General features: G+C 63.6%; 1 protein-coding gene across 2 annotated transcripts; it reads left to right on the top strand.

Annotated features, from left to right (window-relative positions):
- Nucleotides 1-1,480: 1,480 nt before the first annotated feature.
- JRK (Jrk helix-turn-helix protein) lies at nucleotides 1,481-14,484 on the top strand. 2 transcript variants are annotated; one of them, XM_060611441.3, is made up of 2 exons: nucleotides 1,481-1,583; nucleotides 3,481-14,484. In XM_060611441.3, exon 2 carries the CDS (start codon nucleotides 3,921-3,923, stop codon nucleotides 5,544-5,546), a length of 1,626 nt encoding a protein of 541 aa, XP_060467424.2. In that variant the 5' UTR covers nucleotides 1,481-1,583; nucleotides 3,481-3,920; the 3' UTR covers nucleotides 5,547-14,484. The 2 variants fall into 2 exon arrangements, 1 of the variants encoding a protein (XP_060467424.2); XR_013553533.2 differs by lacking the exon at nucleotides 1,481-1,583 and having other exon boundaries at nucleotides 2,575-12,482; nucleotides 12,939-14,484.
- Nucleotides 14,485-17,478: the final 2,994 nt, after the last annotated feature.

Below are 17,478 nucleotides of genomic sequence, written 5' to 3'. Positions count from 1 at the left end.
GTAGATGGCTGATATGGGGGCGAAGACAGATGCGAGGGGACCAGGGAGAGAGCAGTTGGCGGGAGTGAGGAGGTCCGACGTGGCACGGATGGGGAGGGCAGAGCCAGGCAGAGCCCCTGGTCTATCTGGGTGTGGGGCGTAAGGGACAGGCGAGTCCAGCGTGACTGAATTTTTGGCCCAAGTGAATGGAAAAAGGACCCTGCCACTCACTGAGATGGGGACTGTGTGGGTGGAAAAGGCTGCGCAGCGTCAGGAGCTCAGGTTTAGAAATGCTGGGCATGAGGTGCTCACAGAGGTCCACGTGGGGATGCCGGGAAGGGCACAGGCGTCTAGAATTCTCAAGAGGGGTCCTGGCAAGGAGACAGGGATGTGGGAGCGGCCAGCCCCTGCTGGTATTGTCACGGGAGTGGAGATCGCGGAGGGAGTGGGTGTGGGTAGAAGGGGAGAGCCCAGGAGTGAACCCGGCAGGTCAGGGATCCTTGGGGGGGGGGGGGGGTGGCGAGGAAGGAGGGCCTGGGGCTACAGCATCCTGGAAGCCCAGGGGAGAAAGTGAATGAAGCCGGAGAGAGCTATGGACATCCGTCTAGGCTCCCTGCGGCTGCTGTGACAAATAACCTTACGTTCGGAGGCTTAAAATGGGACACAAGGTGTCAGCAGCCTGAGGACCCAGGAAAGAATATGCACCCGTAGTTGGCAGCCCCTCCTCGGTCTACAAAGCACACACTCCGACCTGTGTCTGTTGTCACATTGCCTTTTCTCCCTCTTCTTCCTGAATCACGTTGTCTTCCCCACTCTGTCCCTCCTTCCTCCCTCTTATAGGGACCCTGTGATTACACTGCACCCCTCCCCCAGTCCCCCACCCCTGTCCCTGCGATAATCAGGATAATCTCCCCATCTCAAGAATCTTAATCGCATAAGCAAAGCCCCTGAGGTCACGTGCTCATGGGGTGGGGGATGAGGGTGTGGGGCAAGGGGCGGCGGTGGGGGTGGTGGTGGCTGGGGCGGTGCTTTATTCAGCCGCCACGGCTGCCCTCTGGTCCCCAAAGGCTCACATTTGTCCCGCACGCAGAGCACATTCACCCCATCCCAAGGGCCCCCCAAAGTCTCAACTCCTCTGACTGCATCAGGTCAAGTGTGAGTCTCATCAGCTCTAAAGTCTCAAACATCAACACGCAACCCCTGCAAATTACGTGCGGATGAGGCGCCAGCTCAGCAAGAGGCCGAGTGGGAAGGAAACCTCGCCGGCCCCTGGATTTCACCGAGGGAGGGGGGGCTGCGTCACCGTCCTCCTGCCAACCCTGGCCGGGACTGCAAGGGCCCCCACGTCCTTCAGCGCAGGGCTCCACTCGCGCGAAACTCGAGCCTCCAACGCCCCCGCGCCCGCCCCACGGGTGCCCGGGGAGAGGCCGCCTCGCGCCCCACCCACCGGCTCCGCACCGGCCCGCAAGGCCAGCGAGAGGCCCAGTCAGTCCTCCAGGCTGCCTAGAGCGTCCCGGAAGTGGCTGGGGGAAGGCGGCCAGGCGCGGACCGGCGGCGCGGGGAGAGGCGGCACTTCCGGCGGTGGCGGCGGCCAGGGTTTGCAGGTGAGCGGGACCGGGGGGCCGGGGGACCGGGGGGCCGGGAGGTGGGCGGGGGCGCCGCGCAGTCCGTGCTCCCCGGGCGGAGGCTCCTCCCGTCCCAGCCCCGCCGCGGGGCCGCCCCTCGCAGACCCCCGGGACCCCGCTCGAGGAAAGCATCGGCCACGGGCGCCCCGCCCCCCGGCGCAGACTTGCACTTTTTTCGGTTTTCCCTGTTTGGGTTGTTCCCGTGCCCGGGACTGAGCTTCCACCCCAAACGTGGTCCCGGGAGAGAGACGCTCTCAAAGCAGGCGTGTCCTCAAACCCGACTGCCCCTCGGCTCCGGGTTCCCGCGGGCGCCCCGGGTGTGGCCCCTGCGCCGCGCAGACCCCCCACCCCCAACCCCGCGCCGCGCCCCGCGTTTCTGCGGTCCCGGCCCTTCCTGCCCCTGCACGCTACGGCTGCTCCCAGGGGAAGGCGGTTGCTCGCTTTTTCTCCTGAATCTCTGCGGCTCTTTTCTAAGGACAGGTGCTCCCCCCCCCTGCCCCGCGGCCCCGTCTCTGGCCCCTTATGCCCTCTCCCCAGCTTCTTCTCTATCCTTTGGGCACAGGAGGATAAGATGTTTACGCGCACGTTCGTGTGCTTACTTTGAATTCACAAGGCTACACCCCCACCCCACCCCATTCTCTCTCCGTATTAGGTTACCCTTTGGTTTGAGATGTTGTTTCAGAATATCGGAGTATCTGCCTTTCAATTGTAAAGGGAGTTTTGCCTCGCAGGCTGGTCCACAGTGTCCTCAGCTACCTTATGTTACTCTGCATACACCTGCATGTGCACAACAGGAAACGTCCCTAATGGCCCCATTTCAGGCGCTGAGCCTCCTCCAGGAGGCCTTTTCCACCGTCCCAGCTCCTCCTCCTCCTCCTCCTCCTCCTCCTCCTCCTCCCCCCCCCCCCCCACCTTCTCCCTGCTGTGCTTAGAGTTAGTTCCTGTCAGGTTCCAGGCTCCTCCTTCCTGGGGTGCTGTCATATGGAACCCTCTTAGGGGTGGGTAGTGGCCTTTTACTTCCCCCGGTCTAGGTCCAAGCAATCCGCTCTCACACTGTCATTCCCAGTAACTAGGATAAGGGTAGGATCCGTAAAGGAGCAGCACCCTCACTTTGCAGACCAGGAGACTGACCCAGAAGGGGGAAGGGACACACCCAGAGCTGGCTGGTGATGTGCCTAGAGTTTGAGCTCAAAGGGCTATGTTCTTATGCTCCGCATAGGCTAGTCTTTGGCCTCACGGTCTGCATATCTGTGGGAAGACACGGCCAAAATAAGGGCTTGGGTGAGAGGTGGGGTGGGGAGTTGCTAGAAGCCCGTGGTGAGTACTGCCTGTCTTTCGTCGCGGGACAGCGAGCAGGCTGTAGCTGGGGAGGGGAGTGAGGGCCACGTGACCAAGTCATGAAGGAAGTGAGGGGACCCTCCCGGCAGACACTGCGCTGCGTCAGCTAGCGGGCCGGTCCGTATCAGGGCACCAGCTCTCTACTCCTCGCAGGCTGGAGGATGTCAGTGTCTTCGCAGGTGAAGTGTGGTGGGTAATCTCGAAGGGTCCAGCAGGGATGCCTCTACTCCGCCCCGCAAGTCTGCTCCGCGAGACAGGGAGGGCTGGGGTGTTTGGGCAGATGTTAGGAAAGAGTGGAGTTGTCTGGCCTGAAGGAGCTGTGATGGCCGAGAGGTCACTTGTCACTTGGTAGGGCCGGGAAGAGCCAGCGCCCTTCCCGGTGCCACGCCACCTGGGCCAGCTCAGGTCTCTGGTCTCCCCTACCACACTTTGGTTTCCGCTGCAGCTTCCCAGCGGGTCTAAACTAACGGGGGCGTGTGTGCAGGTGGCTCAGGCGCGTGGTCAGTAACGTTCTTTCTCCCCTTGTTCTGCTTTCCAGTTCCTAAAGCGAGGCATGTGGGACCGTGCCGTGAGCCCAGAGGGGTGTCCCCAGCACAGGCGGTACAGCCTCGATTAAGCAGAAACCGGCTCCCAGGACCCCTCTACTCTGTGGTCCATGTTTGAAGGGAGGGGCTGCCGTCGTCCCCCTGAGAGAAGGCCACAGGTTCCAACAGTGTGGACGAGTAGGGGCGGTGTGACACCGGTCGTCTCCTGCGGAGAGCAGCGGGAGCCGCCGGCGTCGCTAGGAGCCCGGAAGCCGAGGCGCAGCTGACGCCGCAGGGAGGAACAGAGGAGCGGCGGAGGCTCACGGTGGCCCCCGGGGTCAGAGGGACGGGGCAGGCAGGGGCGGGAGCAGAGGAAAGGGGCGGGAGAGGCAAGAAGTCGGCCAGGCCCCACGGCGAGTGTCTCCCCAGCCACCGGGGACAAGCCGGCCTCCGCATGGCCTCCAAGCAGGCTGCCGGCAGGAGCCCGGGGGAGAAGCGCAAGAGGGTGGTGCTGACCCTGAAGGAGAAGATCGACATCTGCACGCGCCTGGAGAAGGGGGAGAGCAGGAAGGTCCTGATGCAGGAGTACAACGTGGGCATGTCCACCCTGTACGACATCAAGGCCCACAAGGCGCAGCTGCTTCGGTTCTTTGCCAGCTCGGATTCCAACAAGGCCCTGGAGCAGCGACGCACCCTGCACACGCCCAAGCTGGAACACCTGGACCGCGTCCTGTACGAGTGGTTCCTGGGGAAGCGCGCCGAGGGCGTGCCCGTGTCGGGCCCCATGCTCATCGAGAAGGCCAAGGACTTCTACGAGCAGATGCGCCTGACGGAGCCCTGCGTGTTCTCCGGCGGGTGGCTGTGGCGTTTCAAGGCCAGGCACGGCATCAAGAAGCTGGACGCGTCCGGCGAAAAGCAAGCGGCCGACCACCGGGCGGCAGAGCAGTTCTGTGGCTTTTTCCGGAGCCTGACCGCCGAGCACGGCCTGTCCCCGGAGCAGGTGTACAATGCTGACGAGACCGGCCTTCTCTGGCGGTGCCCGCCGACTGCCAGCCCGGAAGGCGGGACGGCGCCCGGCGTCAAGCAGAACAAGGACAGGCTGACCGTCCTCGTGTGCGCCAACGCCACCGGCTCGCACAAGATCAAACCCCTGGTGATCGGGAAGCGCGGCGGCCCCAGGGCCTTCCGCGGCATCCAGCACCTGCCGGTGGCGTACAAGGCCCAGGGCAACGCCTGGGTGGACAAGGAGATCTTTTCCGACTGGTTCCATCACATCTTTGTTCCCTCGGTGAGGGAGCACTTCCGAGCGGTGGGCCTGCCCGAGGACGGCAAGGCCATCCTCCTGCTGGACGGTGCCCGGGCGCGCCCGCGGGAGTCCCAGCTGGTTTCCGACAACGTCCTCACCGTCTTCCTGCCCGCGGGCGCCACCACCTCCATCCAGCCCATGGACCAGGGCATTCGGAGAGATTTCCTGAGGAATTTCATCAACCCCCCCGCCACGCTGCAGGGCCGTCACCCCCGTTACAGCATGAACGATGCCATCGTCAGCGTGGCCTGCGCCTGGAGCGCGGTGCCCCGCCACGTCTTCAGCCGGGCCTGGAGGAAGCTGTGGCCCGCGGCCACGTTCGCCGAAGGCTCGTCTTCCGAGGAGGAGCCGGAGCGTCTCCCAACGAAACCTCACGACCAAACTTTCGCGCACATCCCGGAGCTCGGGAGAGAGGCCCCGGCCCGCCCCGGCAGCCGGCTTCACCGGGGCGCGGCCGCCGAGGGAGACGGGCTGGGATGCGAGGCCGGGGAGGGCCTGGCCCTGTCCGCGGGGGGCCCGGACCAGGTGGAGAAGGACGGCGACGAGGCGGCCTGGGAGCAGGCGGCCTCGGCCTTTGACTCTGTCGTCCGCTTCGCCGAGGGACAGCCCTGCTTCACGGCGCAGGAGGTGGGGCAGCTGCGCGCGCTGCGCTCGGTGTTCGCGAGGCAGCGGCAGGCGAAGCGGCGGCGCGTGGCCCTCAGGGCCGCGGTCAAGCTCGAGGCCCCCCAGGAGCTCTCCCCTCTGCCCTGCTCGTCCGCGGCGGCCGAGGACTGATGGCTGGGGGCGCCGCAGAGCCGGGCAGAGCTCGCCCAGGAGGCTGGGCGCCCGGCGTGGGGTCTCGGCGACTTGGGGCGGCCCATCCCGCGTGTTCTGGTTCGTCGCGGGCCTGTCGTGTTTTCTGGCGCGTGAACGTGAGGAGCCCTTCTGGAAGGGTCCGCCAGACCGATAGCCTAGCGGAACATCCTGTGACCGGAGCCCAGGACCGTGCCGGGCGGATTCTGGCCTCGTGCGCGCTGGCTGAGCCCTGCTGTGTGTGCGGGTGGAGACGTCTGTGCGTCCGGGAGGAGAAAAGCCGGTCCTCGGGCCAAGCGATGGCAGTACCTGCGGCCACTGGACCGGGTCGGCGTCACCCACGGCCTGCCCGTCCGTCCCCTCGGCCCGGGTCTGCCGTGTGGCCGCCATCCCCGCGTCAGGTGGGCGCGACGGCTGGGACTCCGCTTCTGACCGTGAGTCGGCAGAGCCGTCGCCTGCGGCTTCGAAGGCACACGTCGTCACCCCGCTCGCGGGTCCCTACTTCAGCCGCGGGCTCACTCAGCCGCCCCGGCCTCCCGCGCGTTCCTCCTGGGACCCCAGGGCGTGGGGGCCGCACGCTGCGCTGGCGTGACGGAGTCACTTCCCACAGGCGGGCAGGACCGTCCCCCCGGGCTGCCCGCTGCCCCGAGGGGCCCGTGGCGCACTGCCGGCAGGTCTGGTGTCCGGGCTCCAAGTTCACCATTCGCTCCCGGGGATTCCGCGCTTCCCGCCTTCCCGCTGACGAATCCTGAGGAGGCGCTCGGAAATGAGGCTGAGGTTTGCGCACGCGCGACCCGGCGCTGGAACGAGCTGCTTAGGTTTCTAGCGATGCTTGAACTCCTGCGGTCGGCCCTTCCCACCTCTGTGCCGCGTGCGGGCAGGAGCCGGCGGCACCACCTGGCCGGGGGAAGACGCGGTCCCTCCCGTGTGTCCCGGATGCTTCCGGCCTCGCCGGCACCGCTGCGGCCCCTTGCCGGCCGTGCTCCCCTCCCCACGTGTCCCCCCACCTCCGTGCCCCTGGAGTCACGGCCTGGTGGCCGAGCTGGCGCGACGTTTTCCTTCCTCCGTTTGCCGTGTGTCCCTCCGGGAGCCGCGGGAACGGTGCTTGGCGTGCGGCCGGTCCCCCCGGTGCTGTCACGTCTTTCTGAACACGGGAGGCGGCCGCTGCTGCCGTGGGGCAGCACGTGGGCTGTGCGTGCTTTCTGTGCACGTGTGAAGATGGTGAACGAAGCACGGGCCTTTTTAAGAGTCTCGTCGCCGAGTCCTAGGGCCGGATGGCTCCAGGCAGGGCTCTGTCGCTGTCGCGTCCTCTCCTTCGTGTGTCGGGGCCGCTGCTGTCGGATCGCAGCTGCTCGCTGCCTGGAGGGAACTTAGGTGTCGGGAGTCACCAGAGCGCTGCCCTCGGCGGTGGCGACGGGCAGCGGGGAGGCGGACGGACGTCCTGAGAAGCTCTCCCCGCACAGCCTGGCGTGGTTCTCGACTTTGCCGGGCGGTGTCGTGAGGGAGGGGAGAGCAGATGGGGTTCCTGGCCGCCTCCTAGGTCCCCCGTGGATGCCTTGTCCCCGTCGGACCCTAGACCCCAGGCCGTGGATTCTCTCAGCGCCCTCACCACCTGCCCCCGTCCTGGCCGTTTTGGAACCTAACGATAAATGCTCGTCACCAGATGGCCTTTGGGGGGGGGGGGGTGTCTGTCCTCCAGGCGCTCCTTCCAGAACCAGCCACGGCGCCGCGCTGCTCGGAGGTTCTGGGCGGAGCAGGACAGGCAGGCCTCTGGCGAGCAAGCTTCCCTGGACCGCAGACCGAGGTACATGGCCACGTGCGAGGGCTCGCACAGGCCTCCACGCCCACCTGTCCTCCGAGGGCCCTCCCAGCTGCTTGCTCATCATCCCTCCTTGCCCAGCTTCAGGCTCGGTGGTCAGAACGTTTTAGCCTCAGAATCTTTTTTCCCAAACGTTGCTGGGTGGAACCCTGTGAGACTGGATGGGAAATTGGAACGGGGTAGAACCAGTCCCCCCTTCCTTCTGCTGAGGCAGGAAGCCTGGGCTCCCCGACCCCTGCGAGCCCTGGCCCGGAGCCCTGGCCATCTTCTCCTGCTGGCCCAGCCTGCACCTCTTCTGCTTAGTCCCACCTGGGCCAGAAGGCAGCCCGGGGCCACGGCAGTCAGACGTGGTTCTGGAGGGATGGGGTTGGAGGCGGGGGTACGCAGAGATGCAGACCGTGTCCTTTCCTGGCAGCCCGTGCCGCGGGGGAAGCAGAATTTGGGGCGAACGGGACCCACCCATGCTGCCTCCGAGGGCCCGCCTGAGCATCTCTGGGGAGGAGGTGCCCCGGGTGCCAGCTGTGGCGGACTCTCTTGGCGTGGGAGCATGCTGACGGTCTGTTCACAGGCGTGACGTGTGTTAAGTGCCCGCCCTGTGCTGGGCGTCGTGCTCAGCCTGGGGCCGGCGGGTGATCAGACAAGGCCCCTGTCCTGCCTTCAGAGAGCACAGGTTTCCCAAGAAGGGCCGGAAGTTGGGGAGGCCGGAACACAGGTGAGGGGCGGAGGGTGGCTCGGTGGGGGCGTTAGGGGGTCCATGAGGGCGGTAAAGAGAACAGAGGTCCTGCCTGCTTCAGCCCCGCCCAGCAAGTCCAGGAGGGGGATCCAGGGCAGTGAGGCGGCCGCGTGCGTGCAGCCAGGCTCCTCTGCCATTTGTCACACGTGGCTCCCGTTTCGCGTCAAGACTGTCCTTCCAGTCCCCATCCTGGTGTCTGCTTCCAGCCACCGGGAGCAGGAAGTATAGCACCTCCTCCAAGAATTCCCTCAGCTGGCACACATCCCTTCTGCTCCCGTCCCTTGGGCCGGGTCCCAGGGGCATCTGGGCCTGCAGTTGTGGAGGACGCAAGGGCCCATGCTGGGGAGCAGCCCGGGAAAGCCGGGGCCAGTTCTCCTCACCCCCACCCCCACCCCCGCCACCCACTCTGGGCCTCGGCCCTGCTCCCCAAGGCCATGGAGGGCTGCTGTGTCAGGAGGGCCCGGGGTGTGGAGGATGGGGGCGGGCAGTGTGTGGGCCTCCACTCGTGGGGCGGGCACCCCGCGCTGCAGCAGGCCCAGAGGGCTGGAGTTGCTGTCCCCACCCACCCACCCACCCCCGGGGCCCAGGCCTTCCACAAAAGGACTGACTGCGTTTGCACGGAGGGTGAGGTTCAAGGGTGCTTGTGGAAAGTGGAGCTCGCAGAGAACAGCACGTGGGAGGAGCGGTGGATCGACTGGGGACACAGGCTGAACTGTAGGCTGGTCAGGGACAATCTCAGACACCGATCTCAGGAGCTGTTCTTTCAAAGGAGCCAAATTTGGTTGGATTAGTCAGTGAAGCCCTTTACGCCCAGGGCGTCAGTAATGAAGACAGCAGAGCACTCGGCCGGCAGGGAGAGGAGCTCAGGGGCAGGGAAGACAGCCGGAGCCGCTGTCCTCCCAGGGTGACTGTGGGCGAGCCCAGGGCTGCGCCCCTGGCCAGCAGCGGGAGGCTGGAGCAGAAGCTGTTGGGGGAGGCCGCCCCACCGCCCCCGAGATGGGACTGGTGACACGATCCGGCCTGGGTGGCCCGTGCCCGGAACTGCTACAGCACATTACCTAAAACGACTAGTCTCCTACCTGGACGTGCAAGGAAACAGCCCGTGTGGCCCAGACCCCAGGAAACAAAGTAGGCCCCAGAACTGGCAGTGTGTGAGTTAGATTGAGCAGGAGGGGACTTGAAAGTGGCCGCCGTAGATACAGTCAGAGGAAAGAAAACCAGCATCAAACAGGGAAGGGAAAGTAGTGAAGGAAGGTGCCATCACAGCGACGCAACTAATGGAACCAATGAAAAGATCAGAATTAAAAGTAAAAGAACCAAGTGGAAATTCTGGAGTTGTAAAATACAGCAAGCACGATGGAAGGTTCACTAGAGGGGCTCAACAGTAGCCATGAGCTGGCAGAAGAAGATCCATGATCTTGACCTAGAGACCTACAGATCGCACAACGCAAAGACAGTGACGGGAAAGGAGCAAACAGTCTCGGAGAAACAGGGACACCCATGTGCATCATTGGAGCCGCAGGACGGGGAGGGCAGGAGACAGAAGGGAAAGAATACGCAAAGAAACAGTGGCTGAAAATCCCCAGGTTTATCAGAAAACGTCCACCGACAAGTCCAGCCGGCTCGGTGAGCTCCAGTGGGACCAACGCTACGATCCAGAGTCCGGGAAAGCCCTCCCTGGTCACGAGAGCGCCCCACGAGGCTGGCAGCTGACCCCAGGCGCGGGGACGGCATCGTCCGAGTGCTCGAAGAGAACCCACAGCCAAGACTCCTGCGTCCACCAAAACTGTCTTTCCGAATAAAGAGAGAGAACGACGTTTGCAGATACACAAAACCCGAGAGAGTTTGGTACCAGTGGACCCACCTTCTGAGAAACACTGAAGTTCCTCAGGCTCAAAGCAAGTGACCCCGACAGTACAAATCCACTCAGAACAAAAAGAAGCTTGGGGAAGACAGTTCTGTCCTGATGGGAGACCTAGGAGACCGTGTCCAGTTGACCCTCGGACATCTCTGCGTTTGGGGCGCCCCCCCCCCCCGCTACCCTTTCCTCTGGCAGCTTCTTTAAAAGCATGCCATCACACAAGGTGGGTGTCTTGGCCCCGTGTTGTTGAGTTCATCGCGTTTACAGTGTGCTGTGTCTCATGGTCACACCGGGAAGGGGTGTGGGGCTGCCATCTCCAGCAGGAAGTGAGCAAGGGCACATCTGAAGTCCGTTCTGGCCGGCCTGAGAGCGGCTGCCCAGGAGGTAACTCAAAAGTAGCGACAGATGCATCACAGGAATTAAAGTGCTACGTTAGAAGAAAACATAAAAGCAGCAGATGAGGGCTGGAGGGACCGGAAGGCCCGGGACCCTCAGCAGCGGGACCTTCCAGCCTCCCTGGCCCTGGCTGAGGTGACAGCGTGGTCCCTGTTGTGCAGAGCAGGGGTCGAGGCCCTGAGCTGGTCCGCGCCACGGCAGAGGTCTTGCTGCGGCCCCTGGAACCCGTCATCCCGCAGAGGGGGGCCCCGGAGTGCGCCAGCCGCGGCCGTGCTTGTGGCCTCAAGGGCCAGCGCTGCTGTGCTCCTGGCCGCTTGTCCCTCTGGGAGCCAGGAAGGACGCCGTGCCGCCACTGCCATTTCAGGCCGCGCGGAACCTCCAGGCACGCTGATTTATTTAAAATTGACCTTTGTCAGTAAACTCGCCTGAGAGAATGTGTCCTACGTTTTGGCGACGAAGCGCGTCTCGTGATGGAGTGAGACAGGCTGCTGTTTGCAGGCACCCACACGGGGCAGCGTGCGCTTACCGCCACCTGTCCCAGCGGGGGCCCAAGTCCTCACCTCTGCAGACAGCGCCCCCCACCACCTGTGCCCCTCTGTCCCACCCCAGCAGTTTCCAGGGGGTCAGGCACGCGGAGCAAGATGAGAGGTCTCCCACGGAGCGCCGGGAAGGGCGCTTCAGGGCAGGGGGCGCGGGGTGGGGTGGCTCCCGCGGTGCTGCAGGACCCCGGAGGGGCGGATTGCCTCCTCCCCCGGCCACTCCCCGCTCTCCAGCCTGACGCTGGGTGTGCTCCCTGCTCGAGGACTGGGGTCCTGGATGTCTACACCTGTGCTTATCCATCTGGACCGGGGACTTCCGGGAGGCCGGGACAAGCTTCTCCTTACTGGACGCCATGTGGGCCTGGCACAGAGGGATATTCAGGGAGGCAAGGGCGGGGGGGGGGGGTGGGGAAGCAGTTCTCATAACCAAGAAAGTTCTTGGCTAGGAGCCACAGGACAGGAGGTGCGGCTCTGGCCACCCAGTCCCCAAGGCTGTGCGTGCACCCCACCCTCCAGTCCCAGAGACCCACGGGGTGGCAGGAGGGAGAGGGAGCCGGCTCCGAGGAGCGGACGCCGAGTGGGCACAGCTAAGAGCCAGACCAGGTTTAGGGACCCAGCTAACCGCCCGGCAGAGAAGACGGGCAGCATCACAGAGCCAACATGGACTTGGGAGCCAGCGGACCTAGGACAGTCTCACGTGCCCAAAGTGAGGAACGGTGGCTCTCCCGGCGCCTGTAGCTGAGGATGTGGGTCACGTACTCGTTTCTCAGGTCTTTATCGAGGCTCTTCGGGCCCTGGGGGCCGCCTGGCCACTGGGACAGAGGTGATCGGGATGAGGGCTCAGAGAGCCCGCGGTGTCGCCCGAGGCAGGGGGTGCTCAGCCTCGGAGCGGGGATTGGGGTGCAGGAGAGGCCTGTGGGAAAGCAGCCTGGAGAACAGAGGGCTTAGTGGAAGTGGCAGGCGTAGAACTGGGGCCCGGGAGGGTGTGTGGGAGTTCTCCCGCTGAAGTTGGGAGCGGTGCCCTGTGGGCAGACCAGGGGTGAAGAGGCTGTGGCAGGGCAGGAGTGGCCCCCAGGTGGGGTGGCCACCCAGCAGGACAGGACCCTTGAGGCCCAGCGGGTGGGGTCATGGGCTGCCTCCCACCCTGCCCTTCCCAGTACTGCTCTGGCATCTGTCTGGGCTCCTTCCTCACCCCTCCCCATCAGGGCAGCCGGCCAGGGAGCCACGTCCCCCGTCCCCCGGTGCTGCAGCTCTCCTTGTCCAGGGGGCAGGTGACACCCCTTCACTGTTTCAGGCCGTGACTCCTGATGACTGAGAACCTCCGATCCGCAGCAGGATCTCTGGGAGACGCAGAATCTCGGGGAGATTTTGGATACCCTAGGAACCTGAGTTGAGTTGACTGAGGGACCCTCGGATGGACAAGAGGGAGCCTGGGCAGGAAGGCGAGGCCCTCTGGAATCTGACTGTGGGACCACCTACTGATGTAGGGCCCCTGTGTGGACGTGGCCCCCCAGAACCGGACACCAGAGCACGGAGGTCACCAGGCTGCCTGCTCAGGAGAAGCCCCACAGTAGGGCCGACGGCCTGGGCTCGGCCACCCAAGACGGACATGGCCTTCTCTGGTCCTTAGGTTCTGTTGGAAGTAAGAGGTCTGGGGCCTGCCAGACCCCCTCCCCCTCCAGTGCAGACAGGTGATGGGCTGGGGGCTCAGGGGAGAAGTAAAGGGGGTGGACTGTGCTGTTGTCATTTGTCGGGAGGTTACCCAGCTGGGGCCAGTCCCCTCGTCTGGACAGCTACCAGGTGGGCCAGGCCGTGTCCCAGGCGGTGGCCCTGTCTGGCTACAGCCCGCCTGCTGCTTTTCTGGGTTAGCACCTCTCCGGCCGGCCCCGGGCAGCGAGGGGCTCTCTCCTCCACCTCAGAGGCTTCTGGGCCCTTAGGGGACCCCATGTCCTGGTTTGCCAGGGGTGGAGCTGGTAGGCACCTGTTGTCTGGGTAGAATCGTCAGTAACACCCCTTCACTCTCCAGGGTCTGAGTTTGGACAGTACATTTCCTGGGGACACCCCGCGGAGGCCCTCTCTTCACGTGATGCCCCCACCCCCGGTCAAGCACCCAGGCCATCTCACGCTACAGAGGCAAGCCTCGGCCTGGCCCGTGTGTTGAGAACCATCGTCACAAGGTCCACCTTGAAACGTGAACCGTGGGCTCGCTGGGCTGGGCGGGCCCGGTGCATGGTGTTGCCATGGGCGCATCAGCTGCTCTGGGGGCCCGAGGCCAGCACTGTTTGCAGCTGGTCCGGAAGGGTACAGTGGCTCATAGACCCCGTCGGGGAGGCTGCAGGGGACTTTTGAGCACGTGACCCCCAAAGTCAGTGTGAGCCCCCACCAGTGAGGGGGCCCCTGTGGCCCCCAAGCCAGTGGAGGAGGTGCTGTGTGTGGTGACACTGAGGTGGCTGCGGAGGGAGGCGGATACACTTCGAGACCTATTTCAAGGGACCTGATCTGCACAGGCAGGGACTCAGCCGCCGGGAGGAGGGGAGTCCAGTCTGGAGATGAGCATGTGGGGGCGGCCCACTGATCGGCCCCGGATCAGTGCCCCCCCTCACCTGGTCGTTGTGGGCTGGCACTTTCCCTTCTCCCTCCCCCTTCCCTGCCAGCCACATCCCTGTCCCGCTTTCTGCTTTGGGCCCCGCTGCTGCAGGGGGCAAGGGTGGGGGTCCCGGCCAGACACGGGGAGGGGGTGACAAACATGGCGAGACACGCAGTCTTTGGGGGAGCTCTGGCCTCCCCGGCAGGAGGCTGGTTGAGGGGCCGTGGCGGCCGAGGCTGGTGGGGGGGCTGGTGGGTCCCTGGGGCCGCCCCCCACTCCTCTGGCAAGCCCACCACCGCACGCTCCTGCTTCCCACTCAAATACGTCATTTTGCCCTTTCTCTGGGGCAATAATTTTAATAAACGGCTTTTTTTCTGTGAGCCCAGAGTGTGAGGCTTCCTCTTAGCTCAGGAAGATGCCTGTTGCCAGCAGCTCTAACGAGGGCACCCGTAAATCTCTTATTTGTGGCTCCAAAAATGAGGTCATGGGCTCTCACTGTACCTCATTATTTAATTAAACAGATATTAAGACCACAGAGTGGGGCCAGGGCTCCAGGTGAGGGGAGGTATCAGAGGGAGGAGCCCGGGGCTGCGGGGAACGTGCTGGGGGTTCGGTTCGTTCCCCCACCCCACCCACCCTGCGCCCTCGGAGGTGCCGACCCTGTGGCCTCCTGGGCTGGGCCAGCCGTGCCCTGTGCAGGACCCTCCGCTCTGGCCCACCCACAGGCTTTTGACCGCGTGGAGGATGCTGCCCTGCAAAGAGAGCTGCCCCCGTCCCCGGCTGCCCTGCAAAGAGAATTGCCAGCCCCCCACCCGCCACCTCCGGGAGGACGGGAGATTCACGCCCCCGCGCCCGTTTTACTGCCGCTGAAACAATTAAGTTAATAAAACAGCCTTCCTGTTTCTTGACCTCCATCAAAGACCATCAAATTGTCTTCTCCAGTCTGCCGTCTGCCAGGTAATAAATTGTTACGGGCTTCTCTCTCGTTAGTATTCACGTTTTCTGTCCCTACTCTGGGCGCCGCTGGGCAGCACTGGGGGGGGGGGGGGGTGTCCCTGAGTCAGGAGGGGTGAGGAGCAGAGTAGAAACCGAGTCGGGATTTCGGTGCCACTGTTTTCCCAGGGAGGCAAGCCTGGGAGAGACGGGGGCACGTGGCTGAGCTCGCAGGAGGGACTGGCCAGAGGGCGGAGGGCTGGGGCGGTGGGGAAGCACTGGGAGTCTTTTGCTCAGTCCTTCTGTCAGCAAACATTTACTGAGCACCTACTATGGGCAGTCTAGGCCCCGGAAGAACCGGGAGGGGCTGGGAGGTCAGACACCCCTCCTGCCCCACCCCTGGTAGAGCAGAAAGAGGCCCTGGGAGATAGGGCTCCGGGGGCCGTGTCCTCCCTCCCGGCCCAGTTGGGCGGGATGAGCCCGGGCTGAGCTCTGGGAAGCCGTCCGGGCCTGCCTGCCTCTGCCCACCCCCACATCCCTCCTCTGTCCCTTTCATCACGTGTTCGGAGCCCGGGGACTCTGCTGTGCGTGCTGGCAGGCCCCTGTGGCACAGGGCTCCCGGCCAGGGGGAGACAGTCAAGGAGAGAGGCCGTGGCTCTCACCGCGTTTGCTATGGGCCTAAGAGGGTCAGAGGCAGCCTTCTGGAAGAGGTATCAAACAGGAGTGAGGACCACGCTGTCCAGTGACATGGCGCCCACAGACAGGACCTCGGTCTTGCCCTGCTTTCTCGGGTTTGTGCCTGGGTGTTTTGTTGAGGCCTTGACCTGATAAATCTCTTTGTGCAGCCAAGAGCGCACTGCCTTTGCAGTCACAGAGACCTGGGTCTCAGTCTTACCCCTGCCACATATGTGACCCTGGACCTGAGCCCTGAGACCTGTCTTCCTCCAGGACAGCTGGGAGGCCACGTGAAATAATATGTGGGAGCATGTCCACCACAGAGCTGGCACTCACCTGGGCTCAGCAAACAATCATTCTCTCATTCATTGACGTCAGTCGTTCATTCACTCATCCATGAACCCCCCATCCATCCACCTAATCATCTACTCTCCCTTCTATCCACTTATCTAGCCTCTTACCCAGCCAACCACCTAGGCATTAATTCATTCACTCACCCACCTACCCACCCACCTACCTATCTGTCCATCCATCCATCCATCCATCCATCCATCCATCCATCCGCCCACCCACCCACCTACCCACCTACCCATCCGTACATCCATCCACCCATCAATCCTCCCATCCATCCATCCGTCCGTCCGTCCGTCCGTCTGTCAGTCCATCCTTCACTGAGCAGCCTGCTGTGATGTTGTTCACTCCTAGAGCTTAACTGCATCAGGTGTCCTTTACTCTTGGGAACAACTGGGCCCATGCCTTTCCCATACTTAGAACAAGAGTCCACAATGTGTTCCCTGTCAGTCACCTCCTGCATTCACAATCCCCTTGTAGGTGTTCCTACCTTAGAGATGGGAGCAGAGGCCCAGAGAGAAAGGGCAAATTGCTGTCAGGCTACAGATCAGCCCAGCTGAGGTGTTGGGCTTCTTCTCAGACTGTGCAGAACCTTCTTGAATGTCCTCCACTCAGACTTCTCCTCTGCTGCCCGTGGGGACCAGGATGTGCTGGGCCCTGGCACACCTTATCTTGCTGCATCCAGTGAATGAAAGTATTCTCACCCCTTTACAGGTGGGGAGCCTAAGGCCCAGAGGAGCCGGGTGCCCTGTGTCCTCTCATCTGGGCACCCACTGGGAGCAGGGGCAGCCCTTCAAAATCCTAAGTCATGTCCATGGCTGGCCCACTGCCCTTGAACGTCTCCTGGGCCACCAAGAGATCATGGCCCAGAAAATCTCAGAGATGGAGAAAAGGCTCCGGAGCCTTGGGGTGGTGGGTGCGGGTCTTTAGTAACAAATCCACACAGCCAGTCATCACCCCACTTCTTCCCATAGAGCTGTTCACCTCCTCAGACAGTCCAGAAATTTCTGGCATTTGCATGCCAAGCCACAATGAGGGACTTGACCTGGCCCCACTCCCTGAATCAGCTGCCCTCGGTCCCCAGGCCCAGACGGTAAATGGAAACATCCATCAGCAGCCACGGCGTCCAGGTGACCACGGCAATGTGGGCAGAGGGGACGTGGTGGGACCAGAGTGGGCAAGTCGAGTGTGCCCCATTCCAAACAGGTGCCAAGGCCTATGCTCCAGCCTCGTCCGATGGGCACTGAGACTTCCTGGTGCAGAAGTGCTGGTGGGTGGGGGCTCACGATGCCACCCTGGGAGGTGCCCTCACTCTACCATCCAGAGTCACCCCATGAAACGGGGCGGTCAGCACGGGGCCTCTCTTGGGGTGTCTGCTGTCCCCTTGACCTGGTTCTCTGGTCCCCTCACTCCCGTGCTGGTTCATCCCATCCTCCTCGGGGGATTTGTGTCCGCCTCGTGCCATTCCTGGGCACCGGGGCCACTCGAGGGGCCATGATCTGAAGGGGGTAACAAATATGTCACCAGCCAATTCCAGAACATTCTAGAGCCTTAGGACCTGGCACGTGTGATGTGCAGGGGCAGCATCATTGAGGGCTCTCTGGAAAGGGCCACGAGCCAGCGGCAAGGAGGGATGGCAGTCTAGGTGGGGGTGCAGCATAGGCAGAGGCAGGGGGCTCTCCCAGGCCAGACAATAGAGGACAAGGGGAACATCTGTGGAGGGACTCAAGCAGGGAGACACCACCTCCTTATCCATGCTTGGCAGCAGCTTCCAGAAGCACACCCTCATGCCCCGTGTCCTAGGCTCTTGGACTCCTGACACTGGGGCCATTGGTGCTCCGAGGCAGCTTCTTGTCCCCTTCTTCACCCCCACAGACACCCTGGCCTGCCCCCGTCCCGGGAACTGCCCACTCCTGGGGACAGGCCCTCTCCTGGGGACCACGCCCGCTCCGGGAGACCACGCCCACCCAGGGGACCACGCCCATTCCAGGGGACCTCACCCACTCCCGGGGACAGGACC

This window comes from Panthera onca, chromosome F2, assembly GCF_046562875.1.
Source record: "Panthera onca isolate mPanOnc1 chromosome F2, mPanOnc1 haplotype 2, whole genome shotgun sequence".
Lineage (NCBI taxonomy): Eukaryota > Metazoa > Chordata > Mammalia > Carnivora > Felidae > Panthera > Panthera onca.
The sequence above is the reverse complement of the archived record's forward strand: the minus strand, read 5'-3'. Positions and strand labels throughout refer to the sequence as shown.

Coding starts and splice junctions, on each gene's coding strand:
- JRK (XM_060611441.3), top strand. CDS start 3,921: ATGGCCTCCAAGCAGGCTGCCGGCAGGAGCCCGGGGGAGAAGCGCAAG.